The sequence below is a fragment of the Protopterus annectens genome, chromosome 12.part0 (assembly GCF_019279795.1).
Source record: "Protopterus annectens isolate FY-2018-M chromosome 12.part0, PAN1.0, whole genome shotgun sequence".
Taxonomy (NCBI): domain Eukaryota; kingdom Metazoa; phylum Chordata; order Ceratodontiformes; family Protopteridae; genus Protopterus; species Protopterus annectens.
In genome coordinates this window covers 1,166,687,801-1,166,713,543 of record NC_056746.1, presented here as the reverse complement: position 1 = coordinate 1,166,713,543, position 25,743 = coordinate 1,166,687,801, and the positions used below count along the sequence as shown (strand labels likewise).

The following is a 25,743-nucleotide window of genomic DNA, read 5'->3' as shown; positions in this document are numbered from 1 at the left end:
CAGAGTGGGGGGGTGGTGTCAAAGGCCTTGGCAAGGTCTAGATAGGCTGTGTGGACCACCTTACCCTTGTCCATGGCTCTGGAGACTGATTCAAAGAAGTCAGTCAGGTTCAGGAGACAAGATCAGCCCTTCACAAACCCAAACTGGGTGGGGTCCAGTGTTTGAAAGTTGCCAATGTCTTTGTTTATAAGTTCCATGATAATACGCTCCATGGCCTTGCAGATAAGGCTTGTCAGACTGATGGGACGGTAGTTTCTGGGATCCAAGGTGGATCCCCCCTTGTGGAGTGGAATAACTGTAGCTCTGCGCCACTCAGTGGGCATGAAACCTGAGGTGAGGCTATGATTAAACATGACACTTAGGTGAGGTGCCAGTTCATATTGTAGTTCATGTAGTACACAGCCCGGGATGTCATCTGGTCCCATGGATGCTGTATTCTTGGCTTTAGAGAGTGCGTTTTGTACCTGTGTGGCCGTTATTACTGGAATTTGGCAATCTTCCGGTATTGAGATGGGCCATTTAGGGGGTGAGAGGGGGGTGAAGTTGGCACTGAATCTATCTGCCAGGATATTGGTAATATCCTTCGGATCAGTATATTTAATGCCATTCTGTTTTAGCTCAGAGCAGATCTGAGCATTGCCATTTAGATTCTTGACATAGTTATAGAATGCTTTGTGGCTGTCTTTGGAATCTTTGGCAATTTTATTTTCATGACTAGCTTTGGAGGATTTTATGAGGCATCTCAGTTTCTTACTGAGGCTAGTAAGGGAGTTTTTTGCATCCTGGGATTTTCCTCTTTTCTGCAAAAGTTTCTTCCTTTTGTTGTAAAGTTTGTTTATGGCAGGGGACCACCAGATTGGCTTCCTTTTTTTGGATGAGAGCATTTTGGTTCTATTTGGGATGGCACAATTCATGCATGAGTGGATGTGCTCGTACAATGCCTTAGTGAAGGATTCAGCAGTTGAACTTTCAGTTCCCGTCTGCATGGGTGTCATGAAGTTTGTCACTTCTGACTTGAGTAGCATGAAGTTGGCTTTGGAGAAGTTTTTTACGGTGGTTTCTTTACTGGGGGGGTGGGGGTGGGATGTGGATGTAATTGTTGTTGCAGGAAGCATTTTACATCCAAAATATAAGTTATGTAATTATTTAATGTCTACATACACACACATGACACACATACTCACATAGAACCATACGCAGACATAATCAAATATACATAGAAAAACACATTCAGAAATACATATGCAGACAAATGCACACATGCATATATGTAAAAGCAAACATACACACACACACACACACACACACACACACACACACACACACACACACACACACACACACACACACACACACACACACACACACACACACACACACACACACACACACACACACACGTGCGCGCGCGCACATAAATCACCACCACTTTAATCCTCAGATCCATTTATCTACCAATTTCTATTATTAAAAATATATACATATTGCAGCTGTTTCTCTACCATCACCCACTTCCCCGTTCCTCTTCTATTCCCTTTACTATCTATGATTTTGACAATATTGCTGAGAATAAATTCAGTAAAACTGCTGAGAATTAAAATCAGTAAATAATGCAGAAATGAAAAGTGTTGAATCTCTGTGCTGTTGAAGTAAGAGCTCTCTTCCCTCTCCCTAAAACTCTCTCAGACTATCTCTCATGCTTTCATGCATGCACAAATTCACGCACACAGACAGAAACATTCATATACACACACGCACGTGCCCGCGCATGTGCACATACACGTGCTTTTCTTTCTTTCTTTTTTTTCACTTTTTATTTAAACTTTACATTCACTAAACAGCAACATGTTGTCTTAGGTGCTATGATGCAATACTTTGAGGAGTTTTGAGGGAGTAAGAGATTCAGTTTTATCAGGGCTTTGAAAAGCAGACTCGAGGATGAAGCTGGCAATAAACTTGTTTACCAGGATGTTGGCAATACCTTTTGGGTCAGACTAGGAACCATCATTATGAATAAGTTAATAGTGAAGAAGGGTATTTTTTAACATAGCGAAAGAGCGATTGTTAATTATATTTGACTTCAGAGGTCAGCTTAAATTTGTGGGCTCCTTTAGGGGACCTGATATTTTTTTTTTTATGTACACTTGATAAGAGGGGTTTGGGATCTACTAAATAATTTAGAGTTTCTTTCTTTCTTTTGTTGTGTAGTTAATCTAGGGTGGTGGACCACCAGGCTGGGTTGTCTTTTTAATTTTCCGTTATAGTTGATTCTGGTAGGGACTAATAGCTCTTTCCAGTTTTCTAAATGGGTATAGAATTTCTTGGTGAAGCTTACCAATGTATTAAAGTCAGGGTATGTAAAGACATAAGTGGATTTTGATATATTGTCACACAGTAGGTTAAAACATGGCATGTATGTAGCCCTTAAATTCAGTGAGGTTTGCTATACAAAGTTTTAGGTGTTTTAAAGGTGAAGGTCACATGTTTATGGTTAGGCTTCACTGGGGAAAATGATACCAGAGTAATGTAAAAATCAGATCAATAATGCTACATCCTCTAGTAGGTTTATTTACCAACTGCTCAACTGAATTTTTGTTTACTAAGTCTAAAAATGTTTGTGCATGTCCTACATTGGAGGTGCAGGTGTCTTGAAGGGTAGATAAATTCATCTGAAATAAGGGAGTTTTTGTTAATAGAGAGATAACTTAGAATACCAGGAATTGTACATGGTCATCAGGGGACAAAGAAGGTGTTCTGTAACTAGTTATTAGTAAGTAATTAATCCTGTCTACAGTGATCTGTAGGTCTATGAGTTCAGTTTGTGAGTCCCTAGAGATCTGCCTGGAGGTAACATCTAATTAAAAGTGAAAACACTAACTAGTAATTCAAGCTTCTAATGTTATAGTATGTACAATGCAGTGAAATTATTTTAATTTTCTTTTCCTGTACTCTTGTAAGAGTCTGAAAACTTGATACAAAACAAAGTAAAATGACAATCATAAAGAATAAAAATATTGGTATGTTTTGCAATATAGTAATGTAAACCATGTCACATCTTATTGCTTTATGTCTGTTTCCATTAGGAACAGTGTACATATATAGTAAGCCAGCAGTGTCATGCAGAAACTCTTCATTATGGAATGGGAAATATTGCTGATGATAATGCCATTACCGGATAGAGGATTTCCACTTTCTGTTTATGAAGCTGTTCTTGCAACCAGTAGCAATGGAAGGGGATGCCAATTTTTAGCACAATTTCTAACATTTTGCAGGACTTGCTGTGGAAAGACAAGTTAACACATCACTGGAATGCTTTTTTTTTAGTGACACTGACAGCACTTTTGATGGAGATGACAGCATGATGGTAGTCATGGAACTAGATAAACTGTATGAATGCTTTGTCAGACCTAGTAGGATTAAAGGTTCATAGCTGGTTACTAGGCTATCAACCAAAGAACTATTTTAAGCTTAGCCAAGCTTATCCCAAATTTAACAATATATTGCTTACATGTGGCAATACCCCAGGGAATTTTATGGTTACAGTATACTGTTGTACATATCAAGTGTTTACAAGCTGTTCCTGTCCATTAGAGAGATAGTTGCCGAATCAAAGTAAATCTGTTATTCCCCATCCATTGGTCCAACTTACCTTTGAATAGGGTTAGGGATGAGCTTTGCTTCACATGGATGGAAGCCTGCTGCAGAGAAGGGGTAATCGTTGTGACATATACCTGTCCATCCAAAATGTCCTGTTTATTTTTCAGACAAGGTTTAGATCCTTAGGATGTGTATTCCTGAGCTATTTGTTTTGCAGATGTGCAACAAATCCATCAGTGTGACATCAGACGATGTATTGTAGGCCAGGCATAGATCATTGTGCAGCAGTCTGTAGGAGACCAAGTATATATGGGCTTTGAGACAATCCACATATGACTTGTTTACTTTGTGCATTCTTTTTGTGAGGAAACTCGGTAGTCTCTCAAACTGTTTCAAGTGGCAGGTCAGGTACATGCTGAAGCTTGTATTGCACTCAATGACTGGTCTGGTGAGAGCCGAGTACAAAGGAACAATGACCTCCTTGTCCTGGATGCCATGTCCTTACTTATAAGTTGTGCAATGTAGAATGATTTTCTCACCACAGTAGACACATTGTGGTCAAAGGTCAGGTAACTGTCGATATGTGTTCCCAGATCCCTGACCGCTGGGTCTACTTTTTTGGGTGTATTATCAATGTGGTCATTTCCAGGTGTGACCATCTTTCCAAGGAGTACTATCATGCATTTTTTCGCACTCAGTTTTAGTCCATGGCTCTGGCACCAATTGTTTGTTTTCATTAGGACCTCATGAAGAGAATATGTGTCTTTAGAGGATTCAGTGACCACACCTAGTTTACAGTCATCTGCAAACTTGGTCATCCACAGACCCTTGACGTTTGTCTTGTCTTCAGAGAAGTAGATGACAAAAAAGGAGAGGCAGCAATACCAATCCCTGAGGAACTCTGCTAGTCACTGTCCTCTTTGTGACCAATCCCTGAGGAACTCTGCTAGTCACTGTCCTCTTTGTGACCAGTCCCTGAGGAACTCTGCTAGTCACTGTCCACTTTGTGACCAATCCCTGAGAAACTCTGCTAGTTACGGTCCTCTCTGTAGACGCATATTCTCCTAGTCTAATTTTTTGCATCCTATCAGTAAACCAGATGGCTATCCATTGCTTGACATATGGGTTTATGCCCAAATTTGTAAGTTTATCTTCAATGCCCAAGTGAGGTATTAAGTAAAAGGTTATGACCGTTTTCCATCACTGGAGAATTAGCAGCTTATATCAGTTGTCCCTCTCCTGTAAATATGGATAACTGTGATATCAAGATACTGCTGTCAGAATATGAAAAGTAATCGACTAAATACAGGTCGTTAATATACGAGAACTTGTACTTTGAGCAATGCCTGAAGTTAAAATAAATTCCAATGGGTCTTAGAGTATACAAGTTCCCCCGTGACATTAATGTCAATGATTTCATATATAAAGAGTGAACCTTTCTGTTTAATGAGATTGAATTTAGTTTAATTTTGATTTTATGAAACCATAACAAACAGAATTGCAAACAATTAGAAGTTGTACTGCAGAAAATAGATCAAGAAATCAAACAGTCTTACAATGTAGATGAGATCTCTAGTCCATCATGATTCCTGTAGAAATAGACAAACGCATGATATCTGTAATCAGCAGGAAAACAAATAAACTGGTTTACAAAATGGTATTATATAGCCTGTAAAGAATAGACAGGCATCCCACCATGTGGCCATTCTTACTAATCACTCAGCTGAAGCTTTTTTAGGTCCAGACATACAATGGACATAAAGTCTGCAGAGGCAGAGATAAAAAGCTATAGCAGAGAAGAAGAACATCAAGAATCAGGAGATGGCTATCCTTTTTACAAACTGACAGCAGGGCAAAGAATGCAGAAGGATCACTCCACCTTTTGACAGACCTAGAGAGGAAGATGGACAGGATGAAGAAACATTCAGTAAGGTTGTTTCTTAAACAATCTGAATTACAGAGCTTCATAAGTATACTTTTTGCACTTTATCAGCTGTTCAGTGTTTCTTATCAGTACTGCACTGGTTGTATTTATTTACTTATCAGTACTGCACTGTTTTTTATTTATTTGCTTAACAGTACTGCACTGTTTTTTGTTTCTTTGTTTGACTGAATTATTTACTTTTCTGTGTCTCCATTTATATATTTGCTGAGCTCTGGTTGGATTTTTGTTTTTCTCCTACCCAACTGCTGTTGTGTTTTTATGTGGCTTTTTCTGTTGCCCTCCCCTACTGTATATTTGATAAGAGACACTCCTCCCAGTCCCACCTCATTAGCTCATTCTACCTAATACAGACATTATTTGGGAACATCAAACCTCTTAGTTCCTTAACCTTGAATTTTCTTCTGTTCCTCTTCTCTTCCTTTCCACTTTAATAACAAAAAATAAAAAAAAAACACTTTATTCAGCTGTTTTTACTGTATTTGTGTTTCTCCTCCTAATCTATTACTTCATCTTGCTTTTTCCTACTGCTTACTGCGACTTGTTCTCTAAAGTATTCAATTGTATCTTTTCTGCTGCATTTGTTACTGCTTGTTTATAGCCTGTTTAAATTGTAAATGTTATTCTAAGCCTCTTAGTTTTGGTTTAAGCACTTGGGTTTTAGGCTTACCCCTTAGCTCTCCCTAGCCTTTCTCTCTCAGATTCTGACAAATATGGATGGACAATTTCCTATAGTTTCTCCTGCCAGTCTGGTTGATATGGGCATCCTGAGACAGTGTAGCAACTGCCTTATGTACACAGACACCTACTACTACCACCTAGGAGCACAATTTGCAAGAAATGCAATTACATTAGGAATCTAGAGTCTATGCTCTGTCCCTCACAAGCCAGTATATCTGGCACTGAAAAGGGTGTCAACACAATTGCTACACCTCAAACACCACCCACACCTACACAACGCTCAGCCACATATGTGGAGGTCCTCAACAAAAACATATCCAAATAAAGGCGACCTCCGAGGCAAAAATACAAGTGATCTCCACAGCCCTCCACATCACATACCACACATAGTTCACACACCTGTATCTCACAACCACTAAGGCTTAACCATAAACCCAACATATTAGTCATAGGAGACTCCATTGTGAGACACAGATGTGCCTCTCACCAGGCTGGATAAGGAGAAAGTCACGGTTAGTTGTCTGTCAAGGGCCAGAATCTGCCATATGACACACGCACTCAAGTCTCTCAACAACAGGTACTGTTATGACTCTGTCATAGTCCATGTTGGTATGAATGACTTGAGACGTACTTCCCTGGACTATATGAAGAGAGACATGATTGAACTCACTGAATATGTGTCCCAGGCAGGTATGTCCCTAGCCTTAAGCAGCATTCTACCATCACCTAGAATGATGCCTGAATGCAAACAGAAAAGCCACTTGCATCCCCCATAGTGCCTTTTTTAGAAAAAGTGATGAGGTTAAAACTACCAACATTAACATTTCAACAAAAAGCAAATTAAAGGTCATGCTGCTAAACACTAGGAGTCTAAACATGAAACTGCACTCATTGCAAGCATTCTTAACTGTGGAAAATGCTGACATCTGTGCAGTCACAGAAACCTGGTTCAAAGCTGCGGAGAGCACACCAGCTATACCTGGTTACTCATCCTATCATACATTTAGACCCTAAACTGTGGGTAGTAAAGACAAAGGAAGTGGAGTTTAAATATGTATTAAAGACATACACATCTCCAGGCTGGACAAACAGTATGACATGACAGGAAACAGTCCAGGTGCAGTTATCCATTGACAAGACCCCTATACAAATCATAGCTTAGCTAGCTACCGGCCCCCAAGTCTGACTCAAGATGCCCAATCTGGACCTCTTCAAATCTATCAAAATTCAGCCCTTTACACTGATCCTGGATGACTTTAACTACCCAAGGATAGACTGGAAGGACTACTCATGCCAGAACACAATTGCCCAGACATTCCTCGATTTTGTCAATGCAAATGCTTTGGAACAACTAGTCAATAACCCCACAAGAGGTGATAATATCTTGGACTTGCTTTTAACCAACATGAGTAACCACTGCAGCATCCATGCATTATCATCCTCCCTTGTAGGATCCAACCATAAAGCAATCACGTTCTAAGTCACCATCTCCCCTAACCCCCCACTAACTAGGGTCAAACAAAAAAACTTCTCCAAAGCTGATTACAGCCTCCTGAGGGATGGTATAAACAGCTTCACAGCCCTCTCCCCCGCTCTAGGAACTGGCACCAGTATCCAAAACTATACCAAATTACTATACAATATTTATAAAGATGCATGGAATCAGGAATACCTGACAGGACTAAATCATCCTCTGCAAGGAAGAGTAAACCTGTCTGGTGGACATCTGCAATAAATAAACTCTATAAAAAAAGACAAAAATTGCTGTCCAGGACCAAGAAGGAGCAGGTGCCCAATTGGAAGCAATCTCTCCTTAGCCTGAACAAGCAAATAAGAACACTAATGAAATCCTTCAAAGCAAACTTTGAGTCCAAATTATCCACATCTACTAGAGACAATCAGAAGGTCTTCTTCACATATGTCCGTAATCTCAAAAGAAGCACCCAGATCTGTTCAGAACTGGTGGTCAAGGACACCACATATACAAATGCCGTAGATATAGAAAACTTGCTGGCTGACAGATTCAGTGGAAATTTCAGCCCTCTGTCTCCCCCATCAGTAAATCAGGACATTCCCAGTACCTGCTCCCTTCTCCATATATCTAGGGATCGGGTCATCACTGCTCTCTCAAAGGCAAAAAATACAGCCTCCGTGAGAACTGATGACAGCCCAGGCTGCATCCTACATGAACTCAGGCAGGAACTTGCAGCACCATTAGGCACCCTATTCAACCAAAGCCTGAGTATCAACTTTGTCCCGGATGAGTGGAGAACAGCCACTGTCATCCCCTTACACAAAGATGGAGCATCCACTGATCCAGGAAATTATAGACCCTTCAGCCTAACTAGCCAGATCTGCAAGGCCATGGAATGGATTATCATGGACATCATTAATACGGACATCGGCAACCTCCAAGCACTCGATCCACACAGTTTGGTTTCATCCCAGGGAGGTCATGCCTGTAAAAGTTGGCTGACTTTTTTGAGACAGTCACCAAAGCCATGGATGAGGGGAAGATGGTGCACACAATCTACCTTGACTTGTCCAAAGCCTTCGCACTACTCCACACTTGGGCATAATAGATAAACTCCCTCAAATCGGCATCAATCCATGTGTTACCAGATGGGTAGCTAACTGGCTCACTGACAGAACCCACCTAGTCAAAATAGGAGAAGTCACCTCAAGCAGTGGCCCGTATTGAGCAGCATACCCCAGGGTTCGGTCTCGGGGCCTCTGTTATTTGGGATATACTTTTCCGAGATGCAGGCCAAAACCAGTGGGTTATGGCTGTCCAGGTTTGCAGATGACTGCAAGCTGGGCACTGTCATCAATTCCAGTAGTGACCTGGACATCCTTCAAGAGGGAATCACCCAAAGAAATGACTGGTGCCAGAAACATGACCTCAAGCGGAATACAAAAAAATGCATCATCATCATCCCCTTTGGAGAGAGTGACATCCCTACAAATTATCACATTAATAACAACATCTTAAGCACACAATCAGTTGTGAGGGATTTGGGCACCCAGATTGATAGCAACCTGACTTTTGACCACCATGTTGCTTCCATTGTATGAAAGCTTTCTTCATGGCCCACCTCATAAGTAAGAGTATCTCATCCAGGGACAGGGATGGGGATGTCATAACATCCCTGTATTCTTCCCTTATAAGGCCCATTATTGAGTACAATGCCCCATTTGGCATGTACCTCACAAAGCACATGCAGCAGCTGGAGAGACCACAGAGGCTCCTCACCAGGAGAATCCAGAGCCTTAAAAATCTACCATACACAGATAGGCTAAAAGCCCTATCCCTCTACTCAGTTTCATACAGACTCCTCAGAGGTGACCTCTGTCTAGCATACAAGGTGATCTCAGCCTTGCTGGGACTGCTGCATATCCGCAAGTAAAGCTCCACTTGAGTAACCTGCACATGCAATGTCAACCTGGTCTGTGACATCGATAGGACTTGTTGGTGGGAAACATTTGTGTCACACAGAATCCCCCATCTGTGGAATAGACTCCCTCTCCACGTCAAGAAAAGTAACTTTTTTAAGCACAATCTGGATAACTGGATGGGAAAAAGAAAATACACCCCTGGGATTCCACTCGTGTCTCTGCTGGACAGGGGCATTAGGTGCTGATTTGTCTAAACATGGGCTAAACTGTTGGCTAGACGTATAAGGGCCTCAGGGTAAATAGCCTGGCAACTTCCTATGATCTTATGATCCATTCTGAGTTTGGAATTGGCACAAGGAATTCTTCTTTCAAAAGGTTTTGGCTTCATATTATGTGGAAGAGTGAATGCAGTTGACATGCGTATTGAATTAAGAGTTTTTCCAAGGACATTAAATATGAATTATAGTCTGGTATCAAGGAAGCTTAATTTTTACACAGATATCAGGTTAAAATGTAATGCTTTTCATCCAATTCTTCCTTCTATGCTTAACACTTTTGCTAACATTTGCAACTTACATCTCAGAAAATTGTTGCAGAATAAAACTAAGTGCTTTTGTTTAATTCAATCATGGAGGAGAGAATTGCCTTAAAGGAGCTTTCAAACACTGACAATTCAAGGTATAAAACAGCAGATAGCGGTCACAAACTAGTTTTAATGAACACAGATGTTTACAATGCTAAAATTAAACATATATCAGAATGTCATGCTGTTTACATTCAGGTGCTACTTTTTTCATTTATAGGAAATGTACAGATTTAGACAATTGTTAGTATTATTATATCAAAGATATATTCCAACTGAGTTGTACATTTTTAAGGTAGAAGCCCTAGAATAAGGATGTTTGTTTGACTTTCTTAACGTGCATAAAAGTATTTCCAATCCCCCATTTTGCCTTATAGTGGGTGATACAGCTAATAAAACAGAGTTGATTTCTATTTATTCAGACACTGTTTTGAATTCTTTAATATAAAACACTCAGCCATTTATAAAAGATTCCTGAACAATTCTAAATACTCTTAGTAAGTACACTTTTAAAGATACAGAAGTTTTATGCACAATGGACATTGATCCTCTTTAAATTTTAATTAATCGGGGAAATAGGTGTCGATTATGTAAAACTATTTCTCTCTAGATATTCCAGAATGAGTAATAGTACCATTAATACCATGTGCAGATTATGGGATCTATTACTACACTTTTTGTTTGTTTGCAAAAAGCTTTACCACTAAATTAAAGCTGGGGCTTTTGGGACAATTGCTGCCATGGCTTTCATCAACCTGGTGTTGACTTGGTGGTAAATTGACTGGATATACAAAGACTGCCTGTTTGAATATGTGTCTTTATACTGATGTTATATTTTTATGTAGAATGGTGAAATGGATTTTTTACAGAATTAATAGAGATGTTAAACACCAGCACTACTTTTTTTTTACATTTTACAGTTGGTAGTATTAGTAGACGGGTGAATTTTTGGGGATTTTAACATTTTAATGGATAAAGAAAAAAGTTGCTTTGAAAGTAAGGTCATAGAAAGCCAATATGTATCAATAATTGTCTGCAGTATGATAGTAACCATCAGTTTCTTTTGGTCAGCTTACTAGAGCTTCCAGGCTTGCTTCTTATTAATGAAGATTTTTTAGAAGTATATGTGTTTGCGAAGCTTTTTTTTTTTTTTTTTTTTTTGAATAGAGCTTACCTATTTAAAACTAAATTTTCTACAGAAATTATAAAAGGAAACACACAGATGGCAATGGGTTAGGGATGTGAACCAAAATTTCTATATAAAAAGAACTACAGTCTTAAGATGTTACTGGAAAAAAAATCACAGCATCATTTTTGAGAAGATATCTAACAGTCAGCTGGGTATGTATGCTTGTGGAAAGTGTAGGGCCTGTAGGTTTTTTAACAAGTGTCTGGTACTGAATTTAATACATTGTGTTAATCATAGATTCAATTGCAATTATATGGCTGTGGTATATGTTGCTAAGCATATGTCATGCAAACATTTTTATGTTGTTAAGAGCATGCTTTGTGATCGTACTACGAAACATTAGTAATATAAATACCACCTCGTGTCTCCCCCCCGAAAAGTGGCTACTAGTCCAATAGGAATAATCCAGTCAAAAAGAATAAACAAATAAATAAATAAATACATTTTTACAGCTATAAATGGGGAGTTGACACTATTGCTTTCTATAAGCACACAGGCAATTGCCTTAATTTCAAAACTTTGTTGTTCTTTGTGGTCAAGCAGGTACAACAAAATGTTAGGGGAGGTGACCTTAATAATGTTTTAGAAGTAGCTGAACTGAAATGGAAAATACATTTAGCAGATGATGAAATGCATGGACTAATGAAAAATAAATACGAAATGTTATTTAAAATCATTGCCATCTTATCACTGAAAGTGTTTTAGATGTAAAATACTTTTAAATAGAAATATGTTTAATGTACATTGTGACCTGAGTAAGGTGATCATGTCATGTAATATCATTATTTCATTCAAGTCTGAAATTCCATTTTGCGTACTTGCAGTTCACACCCATAGCTCTTTATGGTATCCAGGCCTTTTTTGGGGCCTGGCTTTAACTAAGTGACTCATCAGCTAATAAGAGTATTATAATGTGCAAAGTGTTACTAACAAAATGACACTAAGATTGTTAATCTAGAATGTCCTGTAGTAGAGAACATAATCAATTAATTTGTCACTTATTTATACTTTCATATTTATATTCATATTTTCATAAATGAGAGCCCTACATGTTAGCGAGTGGTATGATGTGAAATGCCATGGTGGGAGACAGGTAAATTCATTGCAATGCCCATTTATGCCGCATTATACCTGAGATATTGTTAGCTCTTTGTTAGTAATTGTGAAAATAAACATTTCCATTTGTACTAAATACTTCAAAAACCAAGTGATTTACAAACTGTTGCAACACATCAAGAGAAATCTTAGATGTTCTTGAAGAAAACTGCCTTTGTTATTTGCACTGTAAGTGCCCGTCTTTAGAGATATTCAGTGCTAGTTATATTGCTAATTATTCAATTAAGCATATGTTTTCATATTTCTGTAAATATCACAATAAACATCCATTCACAGAGGGATTTTGTGTTGTCATGTGAAACCTCATGTCTGGTTAACAAAAATGTTCTAACAATATATTTCTAAGTAGTACAGCTTCCAAGATATGACAAATTGTTTGCAAAAGTTTAACAAAAATATAATTTGGTGTTTATGTACATTATAATATATGACAGTATTTATGGAAAAACTATGAGTGCACTGATTACTTCTTGCTGATAACATTGCTATTCATGCAGCTTTAATACATTTAATTGTTTGCAAAATTCTTATATTTGTTTATCTTGCGCTTTTTAAGTTTATATTTCATAAAATGCTTGGGAATGCGAGATGTGTGTAGTCTGCTTGAGATGTGACATTCCATATCATGTATGTGTTTTTGAGTTAAATGGGTGCAGTTTTACAATGGATATAGTTGCAAAGACTTTCCTGATTATTAGTGTAACAGAAGCACTAAATATGTGGTTTAATAAATGCCCCATTTTGTTGTCAAACCTAAGCTTTTTTTTTACCAGAAAGAGATTTTTCAGTTTTGAATAGGAAAAAAATTATAATAAAATAACCATCTCATTATATTTTACAGATCACTTATTAAAGGTAATTATTAAGACTCTAATTTGTGTCATCTCTACTACTAAATTAATTTCACTGCATCATTCAGCTGCACAGGCAGTAAGCATAGCAAAATGGCTAAAGCCAGTATTTTCTTTGGGGTGGAACTCATTAACTAATGTAGCATGGCATTCACCCCACCTCCTAGCTGAAGCTTTGTGACATTTTTCACTAGCTATGCAGGTGTAAAAATGTGACTTTTAATCTTATGAAGAATTGGATCAGACAGAACTGTTTTTACAGTGTGCAAGTTTATTAATACAATATATAATACAATATAATATAATAATACAATATGATATAATATGATATAATACAATATAATATAATAATACAATATGATATAATACAATATAATATAATATAATATAATATGATATAATAAAGCAATAACCGATGATGTGGTGTGGTATATTGAAAATTTACCCATGGTTGGTGAGGTTTAATCACGAGGGCGAAGCCCGAGTGATTAAACAAAGGCAACCGTGGGTAAATCTTCACTATACCACAACCAAGGAGTCAGTTATTGCTATTATACGATGACATTATTTAAGAAAAAAATACTTACTTTTCTTAAATAATGTCTTTGTATAATGGTGAATTACTGTTCTTCTGCCGGTTGTGGTATACTGCTTCTTCCTTTTGATGTACTGCGCATGCATATGGGACTTGCGTTCCCATGCATACCCAGTACATCAATTCTTTGAAATGAAAGCAACAGAGAAAAGAAAGTTTCCATTGCTCCGTTTTGTCTCTCTTTTTTTATTGTAAAAAAAAAAAAGGTTTTGGGGCACTTTATACCAATGGAAAAAAAGTCCAGGCGACCGAACCTTTTTCCGTTGGTATATTGTGGGATTTACAATGGGCACGCTGGTTGGGCTGGTCCAATCAGCGTGCATGTTTTTGAATAGTAATAGGGAGTCATTGTACAATATAATATAATATAACCCCCTTGAACTGAACTCAACGGGTCTATATCAAAATTCCAAAGAGGTGAAACGCCAAACGTGAAAACATCGAACCCAAAATATTGAATGGTGAAAATAGCGAAGCCCCAGAACATCAAAATTTTACCTAGGGCAAGATTTCGGTGGGCTGTTTTGTGGCTTCACTATTTCCTCCACTGTGGTGCAAGAGTTACGTACCTTAGGGTTAGGGTGCGGATTAAGGTAAGTGGATAGTTAGTAATGTATGTATGGTGTAGTGTAGGGTTGTGTTTTGTTAACTGTATGTGTGTGTATTAATTAGTTTGTTTGTGTATAGATTCGTAGAGTATGTGTGCAATAGTTACGGACCTTAGGGTTAGGGTGCGGGTTAAGGTAAGTGGATAGTTAGTAATGTATGTGGGGTTTAGTGTGGGGTTGGGTTTTGTTAACTGTATGTGTGTGGTTTATTTATTTTGGTGTGCTTGTGTTGTGTGTATGTTTCTTGGAACAGCAATTTTTTTCCCTGGGAAAAAAATTGCTATTCTGAGCGTTCAATGTTTTCAATATTCGAAATTCCAAGTTCGAACATATGGTGTTTGACATTTTGGAATTTTGAGTATATGATATAGAAATCAACATATTGCTTTCTGCATTTTCAAGCCATCTAACCATCACTCAGTATCCATAGTTCCTAAAATGTCTCCACAGATTGTATTCCCATGGTGGGCCAGGAAAGAGCAAGCCTTTGTCAATATTCACATCCCAGAAAGTTAACATCTGCAGTTTGTACAAAGCACAGGAGATTCCATGCTGTGCCATTAAGTCTGTTGTGGGCAGTTTTCTTTTTTTTTTCCTCACTTGTAATTCCCTGGTCAGAGCGCAATGAAGACATATGAACGTGGGGATATACGCAGACTATGGACTACCAGACTGCAGTTCTGTCAGTCTATCACCAATCAACAGTTAGAAGATACAATGGTGGTAACAGGTAAAAACTACAAAGGCATTCCAATCTTCCTGTGGAGGAAACAGAAATCTCACTGGTACTTCATTCCTTTTTTCTCCCTCCACCATTACTTGAGTCTGTTCCTAACATAAGGTTAGCAGTTTGGCACCAGCATGTTACAAACTCATCAGCCCTACTATACAATAAAGAATGCCTTTGTGAGAACTAATGCTTAACCCTCCATCCTTAGCTTGTCACTAGCTTATGCTCAGCACCATTACTTATACCAGTATCTCTCCAGTAGAAATACTGCATGTTGACTGAACGCTAAAAATACCCATGTAAATCTGCCTAGGATATCCAGTCTTTTATATGGCGTTCATGGTTTATTAGAACCTTCTGAATGAGATGGAATAAAACTTAATTCTGACAAAGACACTGCAGACATAATGTTGGATACACTTTTAATGTTAATGTGTTTTTTTCCTCCTAGAATTAATGTTCGCAGTTTTCATCTGCCCACATCTGCTATCACCTTAGTCCCTGGTGTGGGTCTCAGAATCTCTATATCAAATGCTTATATTCATCTAAATGGAAGGTGGAGAGTCCGGGCCAGATTTGTGTAAGTAAAATGATCCTGAATAGAACTCTTGAAGGGTCACAATTTAATTTAGTATATTGCTATGCAGATCACGAATTATGGAAAATTGTTGCTTTTTGTCATGTTAGGAATTATATTTCCAGCTCCACTGTTAATTACCAAGCTCAGGCATACTAAATTAAATTGATGTGCCTTGTGTTGTCACCTGACTCTGTTTTCTTCTCCAGGCAAGAGACAACAATGGAGGTAGTTAGTAAATGGTTATAAAATATAGTATCACAATAAAGGATTACAGCCTCGGATAGGATATAACCTACAGAAACTGGGAGAACCCAGGTGGAACTGAAGTGGAAATGTTGATGTGAATTATAGAAATTTATGCAAATAGCAAGCTAAACTGAATTTCATTATTACATATTTTGTAGAATCTTCTAAAGGTGCCTGTAAGTATTTACATTAAGTATAAAAAGGTAAAGCAAGCTACCTTTTTCTTCTTTGCTGTTTTCTATACCCACATTAGCCTAGTACAGCAAACTGTTTAATGCAAATACCTTTATTTAATGGTGCAGTCTAAAATCCCACACACAAAATAATTAAAACATCTAATAACAAGATAGAAAAATATCTCAGAACTACTACTAATATCCAGGTATAACATAAAATACAATTACATGTAATGATTATTTATTTTAATACCCCTGTCATACATATGCCACCTTTGTCATTAAGGCTGATCTGTACAACAGGTTTCATCACACTTTTCTGTAAAGATATAATTTGACTTTGCATATTTTTAACCATGATCTCTTTCAGCTCAGATATTTTTGTTGACTAGATGCACAAACCTTGACTGTTTGGGTGATGAAGATATATACTCACACCCAGGCTGCTGGTTCTAGGCTTACTATCTCTCTTTAAACTTGTACAAACTGAGACAGTCATTGATGGAACAAACAAGTGGATCTAGATAACTCTGCTGCACTGCCGGGCTAAGGTGTTCTATATGCAATCCTTTACTCCTGCTCCTTGGTAGTAGGACTCTTTAGTCTGGAAATGATGCAGGTGGAAGGCACTAGTATCAGTGATGGCCAAAGAAACATGTTTTCACATTTGAGAGATAAATAAAAATATACAATACAAAGACAGCACCCTCCCTGTCCTGCCTCAACTACAAACCAACCAGCTTGCTGATACCCAGGCACACCATACATTAATATGTAGTGAGGACAAATCTATGTCTGAGAAAAAGTCCAGGTTCCTGGGGGCATGAAGTGAAGTTAGCGGGTGCACTGGAACAGAAGACTTAGAGAATTCAGGATTTCTATCCTTACCTGCAGGATGGAGGGTCTGTACTGTGTATACATGACCCTACCAGAAAGTAGGTAACATAATATATGTGTAGAATGGCCTACAATCACTTTGTCGATCACACTGATATTTATGCAAAACTGCCTTTGGCCGAACTGAAATTACGAATGCCACAATGTCGAACGTTACAATAGCGAGCATTCGCTGTTGTAAGGTTCGACATTGTGGTGCAGATCGCACTATAGTGGGGACTGTGAAATGCAACCTTTCCCTCACTGTAGTGCCATCTCAGGGTTTGTATATATAAGTAAGGGGATGTGGGAGGTGCAGAGGGCTTGCCCCCCTGCAAAAATGTATGTTAATGTTGACCGGAAGTGCAGCATTTCAGTAAACTTGACATTTTCGAAATTTCGACTTTACTAAAATGCTGCCTTCGACATTTTTTGTGTTCAGTGTTGAGATTTCTGAGTATGTAATTTGAACATCTTAACACTCGAATGGAGTAGATTTGAGTATGTGATAGTAAACTGTATAGAACAAACAGTACAACAGTAATGAATGTATGTAGAAACGTGTACCACATTATACAACACTGAAGTGTTTCTAGGATGAAAATAAGCATATAGAGAAAAAAAGGCCCTTCTGCCTCTCTATATAGTGGTAATGTGTCCAAGATTTTCAGATTGTGGACTAGAACTGAAGCAAAGGATAAATATATATAGGCCATCTAGACAGTGAAATAAAAATGACAAAAAGGACAAAACCATAAAGCTGTTACATAAAGACATACATAACCCTACTACAAGCTGAAAAATAATTTCACTAGAAGAACTGATGGTTACAGTGGGCAGATGGCTTACTATGATCCAGTTTTTGAAACAGACTAACTCCTACCTTTGAGGAGTGTTGCATTAGAGATAACTACTCCTGGACCAGACTGCAAGGAAAGATTTTAGCTTGAGTACAAAGGGTCTATGGCAAGAGCTAAAAAGCAGGAAGAAGAAACAGTTCAAAATCTGGGAAAAAGAATCTCTGCTGTTACTGCCTTTCAGATCAGGTGTCATTTGGGACTCACAATCCAGAGTCATCATTTGTTTTATCCTATATTTACAACCACAATTTTCCAAATTATGAGGTTCTGGTCTATAAAGTGAAAGGTGTGCCCTTATTATGATGGCTAGTATTGCCTTTCTGCTACTTTAGTTTTAGCTGTTTTATTATATTTCAATTTAATAAGCCTCTGTCAAAATGATGTTTTTTCATAGTACTGAATATTCATGCCCTCTGGTATATTGGAAGCTGCATGTATTATTAACAGTTTTACTAAATGTTGTTCTTATCTATAGTCAGTTTGCACACTGCTGTTGCCCATCACATTTTCGTTGCTGCTTTGGAAGTTTTGTATTTAACATTCTACATTACTTTGTTCCTTTAATTTAAAATCTAATACCTGCTTCATTGCTGGTCTCTACATTACAGGACTCTAGACTGAACTTGTCTTCTATAACAGTATATCTGCAGTCCCCTACAAATATTTTCACATAAGCATGACCTAGCAAGGATCTATGTGACTTTGCAACTCTCTTACTGTCAGTACGGTCTTGATACTTGTATGGGTATGGACTGAATCGTTTGGTTTGGGCCCATCTCAGCCTACCCCTATTCACTCTGTAACCCACCCATGTGTTCTTACTTTTATAACTTAAATGCATTTACAATTTAATTTTAAAAGTCATTAACAAAGATATTTTCAGAACTCTTCCTGAAATATCTCAGTCTATGTTGTAACTCTGTCTTTTGTTATCTTGTAATTTTTCTCTGATTAAGACGTCTTCAAACACCATTTGCTTTCTCCCTCTACTTAAAGCCATAACTATTTGTGTTTAAATCCCAATAATTGAATATTCTTTGTTATTATTACTCCTATATCTGTACACAGCATAGCAATCTTACAGACCACAGAAAACAAAAATCTTGCAATTTATAAGCCTGTCACCTACAACTAAGCACCACTAAATCTGTACCCAAAGGGATAGATAGATACTAATCTCTGTAGCAATACGTTTTCTTTTAAATGCTTTAACGTTTGAGTTACTTCAGGATAAATTTTGCCATCTAGTGGCTAATAACTTGCAGATGCATCATTCCTCCTCCTGTTACACCATTAGAAACAATTACACCATCAGTCTAATCTGAGATTCCTTCTTTCCACCTGCTTTCAACAAGACTGCTCCTGCTTCAGGGCACAGGTTTTCCAATAAACTCTCCTTTTCTTCATGATCTGTCCCACTTATAAACAAGGCCAAAAGCATTCCTTTCAAAGGAATACAAATGCACATGTTCAGAGTTACTTCCTTGCTTTTAGTTAGTCTGCCCTGTTACCCAGTTGCCTCCATATGAGATGAATGTGTAATTACCTGAATGTTTTGATTTGTAAATACTGTCTGGTAAATCATTTGTCTGATGTGAACTATAAAAATGTTTATGCCAAATCATTCTATTTCTGTGTGCCAAACTATTTGATACTGTAACTGGTTATGTGTTACCTTTAACTACTACATATGTGTTAACCATGTGTAATGCATTATGTGTTACCTTTAACTACTACATATGTGTTAAGGCATGTGTAATGTGTTACATGTTACCTTTAACTACTACACATGTGGTAAGGTATGTGTAATGTGTTACATGTTACCTTTAACTACTACATATGTGATAAGGCATGTGTAATGTGTTACTTGTTACCTTTAACTACTACATATGTGTAACTACTACATATGTGTTAAAGCATGTGTAATGTGTTACATGTGGTTGGGAGGGTGGCCTAATGGTTAAGGTGTTTGCCTTACAAACACAAGGTGCAGGGTTCAAGTCTCACAAGGGATAATTAGCTAGGCTTAAAATGGCTCACAAAGGCAGTTAGCTTAGTACTAACTATTGAACCTATTGAACTACTACATATGTGTTAAGGCATGTGAATGTGTTACTTGTTACCTTTAACTACTACATATGTGTTAAGGCATGTGTAATGTGTTAGGTGAAACTTTATTTACTACACATGTGTTAAGGTATGTGTAATGTGTTACATGTTACCTTTAACTACTACATATGTGTTAAGGCATTTGTAATGTGTTACATGTTGCCTTTAACTACTACATATGTGTTAAGGCATGTGTAATGTGTTACATGTTGCCTTTAACTACTACGTATGTGTTAAGGCATGTGAATGTGTTACTTGTTACCTTTAACTACTACATATGTGCTAAGGCATGTGTAATGTGTTACGTGAACCTTTATCTACTAAACGTGTTAAGTCATGTGTAATGTGTTACGTGTTACCTTTAACTACTACATATACAGTGGGTATAAAAAGTGTACATATCCCTGCTAAAATGCCAGGTTTTTGTGATATAAAAAAATGAGACAAAGTATTAGTTTAAGGGTGTGCACACTTATGCAACCAGCTTATTGTACATTTTTTATTTTTTATATTTTCCCCTAACACATCTGTTTGCTTTACAATCGAATTGTACAGGTTATAGGTCACATTAAAGGTGGGAAAAGTTTGGAAATTATTTATTGTGGTCTCATTTTTTTATATCACAAAAACCTGGCATTATAACAGGGGTGTGTACACTTTTTATATCCACTGTATGTTAAGTCATGATTTTTCTTATTACTGTTAAGATTATCTTTGCTCATGGTGTGGGTTGTGGAAGAAGAGGATCCTGTACCAGGTCACATACTCAGTTATCAAAATAAATAAATAAATACACAAACAAAAAATAAACACCTTTGTTCTATTCTCTCTAAAATAATTTGAGTGTGAACAGCTATAATACGGTTCCTGTTTACTCACATATATTCACTAGTCTCGTTTACTAGTCGTAATCAGACGGTGCTCTGCCACTTCTTTGGCCATTCTCTAATCCTTCCACTTTTTCAAACTCCATTTCATGATATTTTACCTAGCTTTTGCCACAGATCTTCTACCCATAACCCGTCTCCCCTTCCTCTGTCTGGTTTTTGTCAGATGCATTAACTCCCCCACAGTAAACTCACATTCTCGTTGTCTCTTCTCACTACTTTCCTTTTAACTCTGTACTTATTTTCTCTCTTTTTATACCATTTAATCTTAAACATCAATAGGTGAGAGCCATACCTCTCAATTCTACAGATTTTCTCAGAATGCCCAGATTTTTACCTCATGTATTGGGTCTGTTCCTCATAAAATGTGTGATTTATTTTGGATTTTTGTGGCAAATTAGTGAGGACTGAAGTCACAAAATAATGACAGGCATTTGAGTTTCAGACTTCATATCCTTCAGAAAACACATGATAACACAAGACCTTTTGTTCTAGCAATGTTCTAAGTTTATACGAACACTGTTTAAAATGTGTCTCTATTTTTGGGGCTTTGTCTCCCACCCCCCACCCCCACACATACACACGCACTATTTTAGCCTTTGTCCAGATTTTTTGTGATGAGGTTTAGAGCAATGGTAAGAGCTGTAACTTTAGTTCTGTCATGCTTCCAAAAATTGGATCCCTGCTGAAATGTCTGCACTTGAAATGCCAAGTGCTGAAAAGCCGAAAAAAAGACCAAAAGCACACGAGAAAAACAAATCTCAAAAATTGCTCTTCTTCTTAAAGCTTCTTTTTGCAGGTGTCAGCACCCTCCTGCACACACTCCATGGCATGCCACCATACTCCCTGAACTTATGTATAACAACTCCAAGATCACCATACTTCAGAGAAAAGGGAATATTCTGAAAAGTGTGATCTCAAACTTAGTATATGCAAGTCTGTACTTTTAGCCATTCAGTCTCCACATTTCGGGACTCGCTGTAGTGGGTATTGATATTTCAAATGGTTACCCAAAAATTAACATCACTTTATCAAATTGTAATTGCTCATGTAGCATCTCATTCCCCAACCAGTTATCTTTTCTGCATCTAATTTTAGTTACTGGTATAAATAAGAACTGTCCTTTTTATTCTCCTCACACACTACATATACTTAGGTCTATATTAATTCCGCTAAAGACGTATTCATTATACGTCTTCCACAAACAATTAATGAAATTCACTTCAGTGAACCGCAGAAGTTTTCCCATGGTTTGCCAACACTTGCCCACCAACAGTCCAGAACACATAATGGACTAACTCAAATCCATCCCAGTAGGGAGTGAAGCCTCCCACACACCCCAGCAATATATACCAACTCCGAGTTCGCACTACAGTGGGACAAAGGGCAAGTTTAGGCTGGTGGGCAAGTGTTTGCAAGCCATGGGAAAACTTCCCCAGTTTGCTGAAGTGATTTTCGTCAGTTGTTGTTCCCGGAAGATATATTCGATTAATATGTCTATCGCAGAATTAATATAGACCCCATATACTTACTTCTGATACTGCTATAATTATTTTATTGTATTCTCTCATAGGATAACATGACATGTTTCTTTCTGCTTTAAGATACTGGGAAGAGCAATAACCTTCCTTCATTACTATCTCCACACACTTCCTATACTTTCGCTTTTAATCTACCTTTCACTTACCTGTTACTCCTTCTCTGTTTAAGTTCCTGACTGGGATGTCTACTGTTTCCTACTGTTGTGTCTACTGGGGTGATCTGGCTAATTAGAGGCTGGTACCAGCAAATGTTCAGCTTTTATTAAAAATATCATATTAGTGATTAATAAATAACTAAACAATAACCAGCCACAGCCTTTCTAAAAGTGAATAATTACTTTGTTTAGAAAACAACAATCAAAGCAATACATTTAACAGTTAAATATACAGAGAGAAATAAAAATTACACATATAAATAGAAAATAATCTAATTGAACTGCCTATTGCTATCTAAAGGAATTACTGAGCAAAAAGCTGTAACTGCAGGATTTCCTAAAAACAGACAGAGACAAATGCAGAAACAAAATTTGCAAGTCTGTGTAGCTCCACGGAGTACATAATGTCCTTCTCTCAGTTGTGTGTTTCTCTCATCAGCTGTCTTTATCAGCTGTCTATATTTATATCTTTTTTCCGCACAAAAGATGTAGTCAAACATGTTTTCTTACATTTACATACTAGTATGACTTTTGACTTGCTCTTGGTTCAACTATCCCTTTAATGAATCTTCTAATTGCATGCTATGGCCCTTGGCTTCCTGCCTCGGAGCAGTCAGAGAGCTTGTAAACAAAGGGCAAATAAAATACAATTTGACATTGTAGGTATAATAAAAATGTTTTCAGTCAAAGGTAGGAATTTACACTTTTCCAACTCAAATTACTAATTCCATACATTTTCTTTTATTTCTTCTTCTTTTTTTTTTTTCTTTCACTGAAAAAGGTCCCAAGTTTACACATTTTCATGTCACTATAGACACACATATTGTAAGTTACTTTAGATATTTTAGTTAGGTTGTCAATGAGCATACACAAGGGGATAGGGCAAAAACAGAAAAAAAAATCAAACCCCTCTTGATGGCTACCTACATAATACTGACCCTTGTCCCTGGTAATGAAAGACTGAATGCACCAGTTTGGACAAGATGAGATAATTATCAGTGGGCAGTGGAGGTAAAGAAAACAGCAACATATTTATATATAAACCTCACATTCCCTACTAGCATCAACAACTAAAGACAAAGTAGAAAGAAGTATCGTTTCTATTTAGAAGTTCATTTGTTTTTATACATGAACTCAGCATGTTTTTAGATTAATCTTTAATGTGAAAAAAGAACAGCAAAACTTAACAACCATAGTGTTGATCAAGAAGTGCTACAAATAAGGAGAAACATGTTATTATACTCTTAAAGTACTATTACATGTATTAAGAGAAACAAGTTCTTGTCCTCATACTATTATTTGGAATAACCCAATATTTCTGATGTTGCAGAGACAGGATTTATAATTAAATGCATATATAATTTCTAGTATTTGCTAACAACTGGGTGGTTTGTTCTCATTGCTGATAACCTCTATATACATTTTCAGACAGAGTTAAATTAATTGTTTAATTAATAATAACATAACTATTAAAAATATATGGTTTATTCCTGTTCCACAGAAGAGATCGTGGCTCTTTTGATGTGAAGATTCAAGGTGTCTCCATCTCTTTGGTGCTGAAGCTGGGTAGTGATAGAACGGAGAGACCAACAGTTTCACCTTCTGACTGTAGAAGTAGCATTTCCAATGTCAACTTGAAAATTAGAGGAAGGTTCCGGTAAGTTTTGTTTAAACTGCAGAACATTTCCTCATGCCAGTATCAAGAAGTATGTTCCTCACCAAGAACTTTTTTGCATATCTAAAGAAACTAAGGGAATCCCATTCTGTTCTCTTGTACTCAGAAAATGTAATCATAACTGGCATGTCAGATAAGTGTAATTTTATAAGTTCTGTTATGCAGACTAACAGATGTATTAGTCTATGAATATTATGCACATACTTTGTTCCTTCAGACCCTTCTGTGTCTGGCCAAAGAGTGTACCACTCTGGCCATATCTATGCAACATCACTATCCACTCCCAAACAGAGAAAGAGGTGCCTTTTGTTGAGTCTCATATCTCAACCCCAGGAAAATTGTATTCCAAAGAGAATGACAGCTTATCTCTACTTGGAAGCTGATGTTTAAAACAGATTAAACCGATTGCTGTCTCTGCAGCCATGATGAGTTTGCCGTGATCTTAAGGTTAAAAAGGACCACCTTTTTATTCTGTTACTTGTCTCTATTTTATACACTCACATCTCAGTTTATTCATGTTTAGATATGTAGTATAATGAAAAAGTATATTTCCTGTAATGTGTACTATTCCATTGAGGTGGTCTACCTGTATTATATTTTTAACTTCTTATATCATTTTCTAAAGAATTTCAGCAGCAGAAATTATTAAGTGAGGGTCTACTAGGCATATTTGCTCATGCATTTCAGGAAGATTATTTTCCTTACACATTTGCTGTCTTAGGAACAATCCATGACTGGTTATGGATATCACAGGATATATACCCATGGTTCGCATGGTTTGATCATGACAGTTTGTTTGAGTGATTAAACAAAGCTATCCCTGGGTAAATCCTGTGACATCCACATGCAGGTATGGATTACTGATATTATACAATGACATTGTTTAAGAAATTACTTGCTTAGCTGTCTTAAATAATTTCATTATATGACAACACTTCAATCTTCTGTCTCTTCCGCTCGATACTGATATATTGTGAATGGCACCTACAAACATATGCTTCCATAGTACATCAGTGACGTTAAAGGGAGTAGATGAAGTAGCTTCTCCGTAGCAGTGGCCCTCTTATCTTCTTTGTCAAGAATTCTGTACAGTGTAAAAAATAATGGGGGACAAAGGGTCAGAATCAAGGAAAGTTTCTATATATTGTTCTAATTTACTTAAAAAGTTGATAGAACAACATGTTTTTGCATCAACGTGCATTTTTTTGAACAATAGGAAGCATGAGATGTTTACTGACAAACTGTAAGCCTGTGTGATTAAAGAGGAAATGAAAAACTTTATGAGGGCAGAGCAAAAATATGAGGAAAATCAGGAAAAAAGTCTGGGCAGGTGACAGGTATGGTTAAAAA

The 25,743-nt window shown here is 37.3% G+C and overlaps 1 protein-coding gene across 1 annotated transcript in view; it reads left to right on the top strand.

Moving 5' to 3' along the window:
* Window positions 1–25,743, top strand: part of LOC122817052 (bactericidal permeability-increasing protein-like) — a 442,831-nt gene that overhangs the window by 42,752 nt on the left and 374,336 nt on the right. The window contains exons 3-4 of the mRNA XM_044090194.1: window positions 15,740–15,868; window positions 24,220–24,375. Of these exons, the coding sequence (XP_043946129.1) occupies window positions 15,740–15,868; window positions 24,220–24,375 (285 nt within the window). The remainder of the gene's footprint in view (window positions 1–15,739; window positions 15,869–24,219; window positions 24,376–25,743) is intronic.